Here is an 11546-nt window from a genome sequence, read left to right as displayed (position 1 = left end):
CCGAGCTGCATCCAGCCCTGGCTCTCTGCATCCCGCATCCCACTCCGGGAGTGGAAATTCCAGTTGTCTGCGCCGGTCCCTCCCCAGGCTGAACCGCGGGGCCGGGAGAGGAGCCGCTGCCCCTGCGCACCCAGGCTGCCGAAGCGAGGGCTGGGGAGTGTCAAACGCCGTCATTCTGCCTTTATTTGAGTATCTTCACATCTCATTCAACGAAACTGGGGGGTTTTTTAAAAAATAAAGTGCCCAGTGGAGCTAGGCCTTTGGGTAGATAAATGCATTTCTGTAACGTCGTCTTACCACAGTACAGCGAGTGAACAGGAGCTTTCCCTGGGCTGGAGGTAATCGGCAGGACGGGCACCTCGTACAGAGAAGTAGCAAACTACAGACCACGTACCACAACACGCGGGACGTAACACCCGACAGGAGCTTCCGTTTGGTTTTTTATACAAACCGATAGAATAAAAAAACCGGAGTGTAGTAGAATATCCAGCAACAAAAAAATGGTAGAAAGGATCCGTACCTGATCGTAGGAAAGCAGCATCTCAGCAAAGTGCGGTGGGCGTCATGCGCGGCAGCGGCGGCCGTCGCCGGCGCGGCAGGGTATTGCTGGGGGCGCCCCGGGCTGCGCCGCGGGGCTGGGTATCGCGTGGCGTCCGTCGTGGCTCTGGCTAAGCGAGCGAAGCAGCGGGGCATCTACGCGGCACTAACGGGGCGGCCGGGGCGCTCCCCTGGGGAGGGAGGGTGGGCTGCCCGGCCCGGGGTCCCCGCCGGAGGCAGGGCAGGATTTGGCAGCTGGTGGGAGGCAGCAGCCTGCCTTTGGCGCGGGGGCCACCGGCGAGCCCGGGGCCAGTGGGGCTGGGGTTTGGCGGGTCGTGGCCGCGCTCCGGGGCCGGGTCGGTGGCGGCCGTGGGGAAGAGCTGGCGGTCGGCGCGGTGCGGTCGGGCCCGGAGGCGGGTGATGGCAGTTCAGGTGTGCTCGGCCCTTTGGTCCCGCGACGCTCGCTCGTCCCCGGGCAGCTCCGGGGCTGCGAGCCCATCCCACACCCCCCTCCCCAACCCTGCTAGTCCCCTTTGGCCTCCTCCAGGATCTGGGGCAGGTTCTGGTCCTTGCGCGCCGACAGCGGTTTGGCAGCGCTGCCGTAGTCCTGGATGGCTTTGGGCTCGTTGGTGTGGTAGGAGCCCTTGTAGCGGTGGTAGTAGAAGTACAGCAGCACCAGCAGCCCCCCGATCAGCAGGAGCAGGAAGGTCACGACTGTCGGGGAGAGGCGGCGGTGAGGGGCTGGGGGGGCGCAGGGCCAGGGCAGGGGTGGGGGGACACCGGCCGGGCGCTTCACTTACACCCGATGATGATCCCGATCCAGCCGTCGTCGTGCACGTGGGGGAACTCTACGGAGACAGAGGGGGCGGCTGAGACCAGGCTGCAGCAGGGTCACGTGTGGAGCATCCCCTCCACAGCTGACACTCGCCGGGGGGGCGTTCCCTCCCCGCTGGGGTCCCACCACGGCACCCACCTGTGCCCATGTACCAAGGGTCCATCTCGGGGGGGATGAGGATGGTGGTGAGGGGGAGCATGGAGGCGCAGCTGGACTCCACCAGCTCCCCGCGGATGCTGTAGGGCCGCACGACGCTGGTGGGGCGGAAGATGGCTTTGAGGGGGACGAGGGTGTTGAACTTCACCCCCGAGAGGCAGCCCGAGAAGCCGGGCGTGTTGTAGCGCTGGATCTCGGGGTCGATCACGCCGGTCTCTGCGGGGGCACAGAAGGAGAAGGCTCATCCACCGCGGAGGACAAGGACCGTGCTGGGCAGAGGAGACCCCCGGCCATCCCAGTGGGGGCGGCGGAGGGCAGGACCCAGCTCACCCATCACACGCCCCAGGTACAGGTTTTTGGGTGAGTCCAGCTTGCTGTCCACGAACAGGGAGAATTGCTGCTCCATGACGGGGAGATAGTCCACCTGGGAGACAGGCGCACGGTGGCAGCGCCCGCCGAGCCACCTCCTGCCACCGTGCCCCCTCGCCCCGCAGCCCCCGGCGGGGAGGACCCCAGCCCCGTACCTGGGTGTACAGCGTGCGGTGCAGGCGGGTGATGTTGACGCGGTGGGGCCTCCCGTCTGTCACCGGCTTGGTGGTGAGGGCGAAGACGTAGGGGCTGGTGCCCAGCTGGTAGCGCAGCTGGAGGCTCCCTGAGGGCAGAGCGGGGCCGTTGGCGCTGCCTGGGCTCTCGGCACCAGCCCACCCCCTCCGCAGGGCCGGGTCCGCGCAGCCCCAGCGCCCGGGGAGGTCCCGCAGGCTGTGGGTGAGCCCCTGTGTGGGGAGCCCTGCCCTCACCGTCATCCTTGATGAGCACGGCCATGTAGTCCTTGACGAAGGAGCTGACGTAGAGCAGCACGGCGGGCGCCGAGGTGGTGCTGAAGCTGAAGCTGACCTCCTCGCTGGTGAGGTTGTAGCCGGGCAGGGGTTCCCAGGGGCTGCTGATGATGCTGGCGAACTCGCGGGCGGCGTACAGCGACATGGGCAGGATGTTGTACCGCACCCAGGTGCCCTCCTCGAAGTACCCGCCAATGTCTGCAGGGGGGGACGCACACGAGGTGACAGGACCGCTGGCTCCTCTCCCCCATCCCAGCCCAGGGAGGGTCCCCACCGCAGCCGCCGCCGCCGTCGCCTCTCACCATGGTTGCAGAATGGCCCGTCAAAGGCAGAGATGCTGCAGTTGCAGCTGTAGTGGCTGTAGCGCTCGACGCAGAGCCCGCTGTTCTGGCAGGGCACCGGCGGGTCCTGGCAGTGGCCGGTGCAGTTGACCCGCACGCCCTCCGTCTCGTTGGCCTTGCCCTCCAGGTTGAGTGTCACCCCGTTCATCCGCAGCGCCCGCAGGCACCCCAGGAACGGGCGCATCTTGTGCTCCGCCGCGCCTGCAGCAGGGCCGAGACTCAGCGCCCTGCGGCGCGCGGGGACCTGGGGATGCGGGGACGCGGCCGGGGGCTCTCACCGACGTAGAGGGGCCTGTCGAAGTCCAGGCGGACGAAGCTCTGCGGGGGGGCCGGCCGCACCACCCAGGGCAGCTTGTCCACCCGCAGCCGCGCCAGCTTGACGTTGAGCTCAGCCTTCACCTGGTGCCACTCGTCGTCGTTCCAGGGCACCACCGACCGCACCGTCAGGTTCTCGTCCCCGTTCCCGATGTCGTAGGCGAACACCACGTCCCTGGTGGCTGCAGGGACACGGTGTCGGGAGGAGCCCCCGTCCCTGCCGCCCACCCATGCCCCCACAGCCCCCTCCCGTACTGTTGAGCTCGACGCGGATGTAGTTTCGGGTGCCGGGGTTCTCCAGAAAGACACCGGACGTGGCGGTGGTCTTGAAGTAGAAGGAGATGTCGAGGCTGTGGTTGGCCTGGAAGGTGGGGAAGAGCAGGGCTGCGCCCCTGTTGAAGGAGACGGTGTTCCAGGTGTTGCCTGCAGGGAGCAGGAGGGGCAGTGAGGGACGGGCATGGACCCTCCATGGGCACGGGACCCCCTGGGCATGGGACCCTGCAGGCAGGGGACCCCCGTGGGTCCTGTCACTCACGGTCTCCGTAGCACCGCAGGGGCCCCAGAAGGAACTGAGCTTCGGAGCCGGAGCGGTTGGTGTCTCCAACCACAACCTGGGTGACGGGCAGGTGATCCACGAAGGTCAGCAGCCCCTTGTCCGTCCTCCTGCAAACGGCGCGTGCATCGGAGGGGCCATGAGGGGCTTCTGCCCCTTCACCCCTCTGGTGACCCCCAGCCTGAACCCCCAGACCCTACGCCCCCCGTGCCCGCTGCCCCTGTCCCGCAGTCCCTGCCCGCTCACCACAGCGTGTGGTCGGCGTCGCAGTTGCAGAAGTACTTGGGGTCGACGCAGTTCTTGTCCAGCCCGCAGGCGCAGCGCTGGATGCCCGGCCGCGAGCCCCCCCAGTAGTAGTGCCGCTCGTCATGCCGGCCCATCCAGAAGCTGAAAGGCAGCCCGGCTGCGGGCACAGGGGAGGGTGAAGACATAGCCCCACAGCACGGCCCCACGGAACAGCCCCACGGAACGGCCCCGCTCCCCGCCGGCGCTCACAGGGGGTGTTGAGCAGGCGGGAGCTGTAGCAGTGGAACTCAATGCGCTGCTCGCAGTACTCGGAGGCATTTGCCAGCGCCGAGACCTCGGCCCACGAGGCATTCCAGTACTCCACGGCCCCCAGGTACGGCTGGTCCACGCTGGAGCCCGTCACCCGTGTGGCGTAGTGGCGGTTGTGCCGGATGATGGTCCATGCTCGGTCCTCTGCGGAGGCCGGGGGGATGTTAAGACCAGCCCCCTGGGACGCCCCAGCTCCCTCCATCCTGCTCCAGCCCTGATACACTGGCAAGGGCTGGTCCCTGGGGGCACTGGGCAGAGGGACCCTCGCGCCATCCCGCCGCCCCCACCTCGGATATCGCAGTACACCGTGAAGGGTTTGAGCGGCCCGCTGCCATCCGGGTCGATGGTGTAGTTCCCTGAGGTTTTGCCGCTGACCCGGTAAGCATCGCATGACTCCTTGTAAAGGGCTGGAAAACGGGGCTGGGGTCAGTGCGAGGGGGGCACCAAGGCAGCAGGAGGAGCTGCAGGTGCCCGTACTGCACCCCCCAGACCCACGAGGTGCCAGGCTCACATTTGTGGCAGGTTTCCCCCTTGTAACCCGTCAGGTCGCAGATGCACATGAAGTCGTCCCAGGACTGGATGCAGCGGCCATCATGCTCGCACAGGTTGGGGGTGCACCTGAGGGGGCAGAGGGCTCCTGTCCTGGCACCAGCACAGCCCCCCATCCCCCGCCCGCTCCCAGACGCTGCCCCCGTCCCGACCGATACCTGTCCGTGATGCCACAGACATTGAAGTACACGTTGAAGTACTGCCCCAGTCGGTGCAGCACCAGCAGCTCCACGTCCACGGGCTGCATGTCCACGTTCAGCATCTGCAGGCAGCCGTGGAAGGCCGTCTGGTTCGACCGGCAGCCGGTGACCGAGGCCGGCTTGGGGCAGCCTGCAAGGCACAGCGGGGTGAGCGGCCCCTGGGCACCCATCGCCCCCAGCCCCAGCCCCGCCGCCCACCTCCGAAGAAGTACTGGCTGCCGGTACGGAGCTGGAAGGGGTGCGCCACCCGAAATTCAGCGCCGTCGTCATCATCAATGGTCACCACGGCCGAGCCGTCCCGTGCCACCAGCTGCACCGAGTGCCAGAAGCCGTCGTTCAGGCGATGTCCTGTGTGGGGAGAGGAGGGTGCATGGGGAGGTACCGCCACCAGACCGGCCCCTGGCCCCGCGCCGGCTCCCCAGCCCACCTGCGGCAAACTCCAGCTTCTTCTTGCCGGGCTGGGTGATGGAGACGTTGATCTGCCCCTCGCTCAGCACCACCTCCAGGGAGCCCAAGCGGTCGGCGAAGCTGGTGTAGAGCAGGAGCCCGGCGGTGTCCCAGGAGCGGAAGCGGAAGCTGACGGCCAGGCGGTTCCTCCGCGGGATCCCCGGCACCCGCACGTAGTTGTTGATGCCAGCAAAGGTGATGGGGTTGTTCAGCTGGTCCTGGCAGTAGTGGCCCACGCTGCCCTGGGGAGGACCGGGGGGAGGCAGTGAGGAAGGGGATGCTCCTGCAGTGGGGAGACCCCCCCATTCCCATCCCTGGCCCTGATTGCCCCCACTCGATCTCGTCGCCTAGCTGTGCCGGGCGGGTGCCCCGGGCCAGGGGCGACCTTGTGCGGTCGATGTGGCGCCGCTTGGCTGAGCACGGCTGCTGCCTGGCCTCGTGTCACCCTACAGCAGGGGGGGCAACCTGGCCCCGGGGAAGGGGTCACCTCACAGCGGGGCTGAGGACCTGGCCCTCCTCCAGGAAAGAGGGTCCTCCCCCAGCAGGAACAGGACCCCCAGGCAAGGGGCCACCCCCCCGGGCTGGACCTCGAAGCGGATGTTGGATCTCCGGTGCCGGGCCAGGTCGGCGATGTTGACCCCGTTGAAGATGATGTTCTCCACGCAGCCCCGGAAGTTTTGCCGGTAGGTGAGGTGCTGCTTGTCCTGGTCGATCACCCCCCCAAAGAAGAGCTGGGGGGCAGAAGGAGGGTGTCAGCCCCTCGCTGGGGTCAGCATGGGTCAGCGGACCAGCAGCTCCCCACCCACCGCACCCACCTCGGTGTCGAGGTCGAGCTGGTCGAAGGTGCCATGGCAGCGGAAGCGTTTGACCTCCCCATCCAGCGTCAGGTTGACGTGGCGGCCGTAGCGCTCGATGTGCAGCGAGTGCCAGTGCTGGTCGTCCAGGAGGCTGCCCACCGTCACCGTCGTGTGGCCCTCGCTGGCGTGCAGCGGGCTGCTGCCTGGGGAGGGGCAGCCTCAGCCGGTGGCCCCCCGGCCCCACGCCCCCCGGTGCCCCGGCCCCGGCTCACCTAAGCTGATGTGCAGGAAGAGCTGGGCCTGCTTGAGCTCCACCGTGATGTAGTCACCCTGCGAGCCCTCCCCGTGCATCAGCACCCCGTCCTGCTCCAGCGTCTTGAAGTTGAAGGAGATGTCATCCTCAAGGGTGCTGATCCTCTTGGCCCGGAAGCGGTAGGAGATGGCATCATCCCCGTCAAAGTAGAGCACGTGGGACCCTGGGGAGAGCAGAGCGGCTCCAGCCACATCACTGCCCACGGCAGCAGGCGCCCTGGCACCGGGAACGCTCCTTTCTGCTATGGGTTATGCCAGAGCTAATGACTGCATGCTGCTTGGATGCAGTCCCCTATGGGAAAGGGTTTTCCGGGCATGCCAGAGCCAGGAGCTGGCCCCCTGCCACGCGGGTGGCCGGGCCAGGGCCCCACCCCAGGTACTCACGGTAGGGGCAGCCGTAGAGGCCCAGGCGCAGCCCGATCTTGCCGCGCGGGTTCCAGGCCACCGGGATGATGCGGATGTAGCGTGCGAGGATGGGGTAGTGCAGGTCGTGCCGCACCACCCCGCTCTCGTTCACGTTCCCAAAGAACGTCTGGGGACAAAGGGGGCCATCAGCACCTCACTCCGGGCTAGTGGTCTCCGCTTCCCCCAGGGGATCCCATCCTGCAAGGACCCCCGGGCACCCCCCTACCCAGTTGCTGCCCTGCTGGAAGAAGGGTTTCCAGCTGGTGGGGTGGTCTCCAAAGAGCACGATGTAGCGCGTCAGCCAGTCGTAGGTGTTGAAGGTCCCCTGCGTGGCCACCGCGTTGATCCGGTGCTTTTGCATCAGATCGATCTGGAGCCAGGGCTGCTTGTCCCGGGGGTCGGGGGACCAGCCACTGGTGCCTGTGGGGAGAGCGGCCACAACCTGGCACCCAGCGGCTCCCACCTGAGCGGGGGCTGCCTACTTGGCCCCACTGCACTACCCCACTGCGGGTGGGAGCTGGAGGGCTGCGGGGCTCTCCCCCACCCCTAGGGATGCTGAGGTGGGCGCCCAAAGACCCCTGAGCCCCACACGAGGCAAGACCTTTGCTGGGGACACCCCCTGCCCACATCCCCCCCACCCTGTCTGCACCCCAGTCCCGCGGGGGACTCACTGTGCAGCCGGGCGAAGCTGGCTGAGTAGAAGATGTTGTATCTGGAGGAGGCACCGATGGAGGAGGAGTAGAGGGGAGCGACGAGCTCATCGTAGCAGGGTCCTGCGGGGAGAGTGGGGCTGGGGGCTGAGTTCGGGGCGCTGAATTGGGCGGTGGCCCCTGTGGTGGCCCCCCGACCCGGCCCTGCAGATCCTGGGGACCCTGTGGGCTCTGGGGACCCCCCTGGACCCGTGGACTCTGGGGACCCTCCGGACCCTGAAGACCCCAGGGACCCCGTGGACCCCGCGGACCCCCCAGACCCTGCAGACCCTGGGGACCCCGTGGTCCCTGCAGGCTCCGCGGGCCGCGGCGCGGCGGGTCCCGCTCCCGCTCTCCCCTCCCACTGCAGCGGAGCTGACACACCTCTGCGGGCCCCGCCGCCCGCACCAGCCGCCTCCGCACTGACGTGGGCGCCGGGACCGACCCCCCCCCCCCGCCCCGCCCCGCCCCGCCCCGCCCGGGCACGGTCCTGCGGGGGGAGCCGGGGGGGGGCCGCGCAAACCCTGGCGGCATCCGCAGAGGAGGCTCCGGCGGGGCCGAGGTCCCTGAGCCCCTCGCAGAGCCCCCCCCGAGCTGGGTCGGACGGAGCCCGGGGACCCCCAGGAGCGTTTGCTGCACCCCCAGCCCTCACTGCGGGCCAAGGGCAGCCGCGCTGCGCCCCTGCCCGCATCGGCCCCTCCCCGCATCGCCCCCTGCCCGCATCGGCCCCTGCCTGTTATCGGCCCCTGCCCGCATGACCCCCTGCCCGCATCGGCCCCTGCCCGCATCACCCCCTTCCCGCAGCGGCCCCTGCCCGCAGCGGCCCCTGCCTGTTATCGTCCCCTTCCCGCATCAGCCCCTGCCCGCAGCGGCCCCTGCCCGCATCCCCCGCATCGGGTCCCGGTGCCAGGCCGGCGCTGGGGGAAGGGGCCAAGGGCCCCGGCTCGGAGGGGCGGCAGGGAGCCGCTCGGCGAGGCCAGGGCCCGGCCGGTCCCCTCCCCGTGGCCGTGCCCGGGCAGCCGCACCCCGGTCCCCCCCGCCCCGGCCCCGGTCCCGGCCCGGTGCAGCCCCGCGGCGGGCCCGGCCCGGTGCGGCGGCGCTGGCCGAGGTGCTGGCGGCGCCCGGGCGGCTCCCGCGAGGTTGCCCCCGCCCGCCGCGGTGCCCGGGGACGGGAACGGGGACAGGCCGGGGGTGCCGGGGCCCAAGCCCCCTCCCCGGTACGGACACGGGCCCGCGGCGGGCGCAGGGATGCGGCGCAGCGGGGCGGATGCCCGGGGCACACCTGGGCATCCCTGATTATCCCGGATTCCCCGCCGCCCCCCCCTCGCCCCGGGCATCCCCGGGCACCCCGGATCCCCCGGAGGTTCCGGGCGGGTGCGGTGCCGCCGGCGGGGGGGCTGCGGCGGGGCGGCCCCGGGCAGGGTGCGGGTGGGGGCGCCGAGCGCCCGTGTCCGGCGGTGACCTTGGGGACGAGGCGGACCGGAGCGCCCAGGGGTTCCGGGGGATGCCCGGAGGAGAACGAGGGATGCTCGGGAGAACGGGGAGACCGGGGGCGGCTCGAGGGTGCGGGGCCGGGGCGGCGGGCGCGGTCCCGCAGTGCGGAGCTGCCGCTCCCGGGGCTGCGGCCCCACTTACGTGCGAGGCAACCGGGACCGGGGCTCAGGAGGCCGGCGCAGGCGGCGAGCAGGAGCCCGAGGAAGCGGCGAGCGCCCATGCTGGAGCGGCCCGAGCGCCCTCGGCGCCGCCGCTCCCGGTGCTGCAGCCGCGCGGCGGAGCGGCGCCGGCGGCTCCGCCTACGGGGCGGGGGGGGGCGGTGGCGGCGGCTCCGGGAACGGAGAGGGGGGCGCGGGGGCCGGGCTGGGAACAGCGCAGAGCGTCGCCCCCCCCCCGAGGGATGGTCCCGCCGCCTCCCGGTTGCCCCGGTCCTCGGCGTCGGGGGGGGTCACAGCTGCCCTCGGTGGGCTCGGGGCGGGGGTGCGCGGGCAGAGCGGGGCGCGGGCAGCGCAGGGCGTGGGGCGGAGGCGAGTGGGGCCGTGCGGGAGCACCCCGGGCATCCCCGATACCGGCGCAGCCCCCGGCCCTCGCCCTGCCCCGACCCCCCGCCAGGCCGGGCAGTGCAGCCCCCCCGCAGACCCTCGGCGGCGGCAGGGCGGGGGGGCGGGAGCGGTGCCCCACAGCAGATGTGGCGGCTGTTTGTAATCAAGCCGCAGATTAAGGGCTGCGGGTTTCGGGGTCGCCGGTCTCCAGCGGTGCAGAAGACGGGATTTAGCCTGTCCCTGCTCCCAAACATCCCCAGGCACCCACGGAGGGGCCGGGGGGGAAGGCTGGCAGCCGCGTGGCCTACATACACTGCCTGCCCCACAGCCCCCGCGGTGCCCTGTGTCCCCCCGGCCCTGCGGGGAGTCCCCGGAGCCCCGAGCCCGGCCCCGAGGGACGGGGATGCACCGGGGGCCGCTGGATCCAAACCGGCTCCGGGGGCTAGGCAGGAGCCCGGCCCGGCTGTGCTCGGTGCGGGCACCTCCCACCAGACCGGCAGCGCCAGGCAGGCACCGGGCAGCGGTGGGCACCGGGCAGCGCTGTTGTCACCTGCGGGCAGCGGGTGCCGGGGCCGCTTCCTGCGCAGGCAGAGCCGGGGCCGGGACTGGCGGGCAAAAGAGGGAACAGAAACCCACAGGTGCGGCGGGGCAGCCGGCGGCGCACCGGGAGTTCTGATACCGGGAGCTGGAGCCGCGTGACGGGGCCGCGGGCACCGGCCCTCCGTCCCCCAGACCCCTGCAGTGCCGGTGGGTCCGTTCCCCGGCGAGGCATAGCCCCATCTGGCCTTATCCCAACACCCCAGGGGTGCTGCCTGCTCCGGCCACAGCCCCGCGTCCCATCCCTGGACCACACAGGGTCCCTGCACTGTGCCCACAGCTGGCCGTAGGGCCAGCGTTGGCCCCGGGACCCTCCTCCCTCCCCTTCCCCCAGGGTGCAGGGTGCAGGATGGCACCCCCAGAGCCAGGCACAGAGCGGAGGTCTGCAGCCAGTGGCCTTGCACTGTGGAAAGAGCAGGGGAGGGGTGAGACCCTCCAGCAAAGGGCCCTGGGGACACCCCAGGGCCCAGCCCCGCTCCAGCCCCGCAGTGAGTTCCCGGGGCCGACAGGGGCCCTGCCCGCTCCCTGTGCCCAGCTGGAGGCAGCGGAGGGATGAGGACAGAGCTGGGATAAACCACAGCAAAGATGTCTGTAGCGGGGAGAGAGGGGGATTGAGGGATTACTGCGACAAGCGGCCAAAAGCCCATTAAAGCCGGGGATCAACTTGTTCCCCCCCTGGGGAGAGGAAAGTGGGCCCTCAGCCCTGCAGGAACTAATCTGCCCCTTAATGAGGAGTTGGGAGTTTTGTTGTCAACAACCAGCAACACGCCTGCCCAGCGCTGCGGGGGCACGGGGGCGCAAGGGCAGGGGGGCACGGGGGTGCAGGGATGAGGGGTTTCAGGGGTGCAGGGCAGGGCTGGGACCCCTGGGCAGGGGGATGCCCTGCACCAGCCGCTGCCCCAGTTCTGCATTTCCCATCAGAAGGAGCCATCCCTGGACTGGACGTGGCTCTGCTGCTCCCGCTGGACCAGTGTCCTGCCTGTGCCCGGCTCGGCGTCAGCCAATGCTCCACTCCACGGCCCTGCTCCCTCCAGCCCCAGAGAGGCAGCCCCTGTGGGGCAGGAGCCACAAACAGCTCTGGGGCGGGCTGGGGTCTCCCGCACGTACCCTCGGCCAGGCCCCACTCCCCTCGCCGGGCCCTCCCCAGCATATCCTCCATCTCCGTGTGGCAGGGGCTGGGCAGAACTGACATTTCTGGCCAAAGCATGCAGATACCAGCCACAGAGTAGAAGATGCAGGACAGACTCTGGAGTGGGGTCGTATCTGCCTCCTCGCCTTCCTCCCCCGGGGCTGGGCTTGTGCTCTGCATCGCTCTCGGTATCAGGAGCGGCACGTGGTCAAACCACAGGTTGCAGAGCAGAGACGGGGGAAAGATCCCGCTGAGCG

At 70.1% G+C, this 11546-nt stretch overlaps 1 protein-coding gene across 2 annotated transcripts; it reads right to left on the bottom strand.

The window, feature by feature from the left end:
- Positions 1-165: 165 nt before the first annotated feature.
- On the bottom strand, positions 166-9315 carry CNTNAP1 (contactin associated protein 1). Of its 2 annotated transcripts, XR_012584131.1 has the most exons (25): positions 9163-9315; positions 7510-7611; positions 7065-7258; positions 6818-6965; positions 6394-6597; positions 6140-6324; positions 5912-6055; positions 5305-5566; positions 5076-5225; positions 4836-5007; positions 4640-4746; positions 4416-4535; positions 4069-4272; positions 3820-3976; positions 3556-3683; positions 3276-3443; positions 2984-3202; positions 2667-2906; positions 2326-2562; positions 2053-2180; positions 1859-1952; positions 1511-1744; positions 1338-1385; positions 521-1251; positions 166-358 (listed from the first exon to the last, which is right to left on the bottom strand). XR_012584131.1 is itself a non-coding variant. In XM_074561648.1 (24 exons), exons 1-24 carry the CDS (start codon positions 9239-9241, stop codon positions 1061-1063), a joined length of 3915 nt encoding a protein of 1304 aa, XP_074417749.1. In that variant the 5' UTR covers positions 9242-9315; the 3' UTR covers positions 166-1060. The 2 variants fall into 2 exon arrangements, 1 of the variants encoding a protein (XP_074417749.1); XM_074561648.1 differs by having other exon boundaries at positions 166-1251.
- Between the last annotated feature and the right edge of the window lie 2231 nt (positions 9316-11546).

This window comes from Larus michahellis, chromosome 18, assembly GCF_964199755.1.
Source record: "Larus michahellis chromosome 18, bLarMic1.1, whole genome shotgun sequence".
Classification (NCBI taxonomy): Eukaryota; Metazoa; Chordata; class Aves; order Charadriiformes; family Laridae; genus Larus; species Larus michahellis.
The sequence above is the reverse complement of the archived record's forward strand: the minus strand, read 5'-3'. Positions and strand labels throughout refer to the sequence as shown.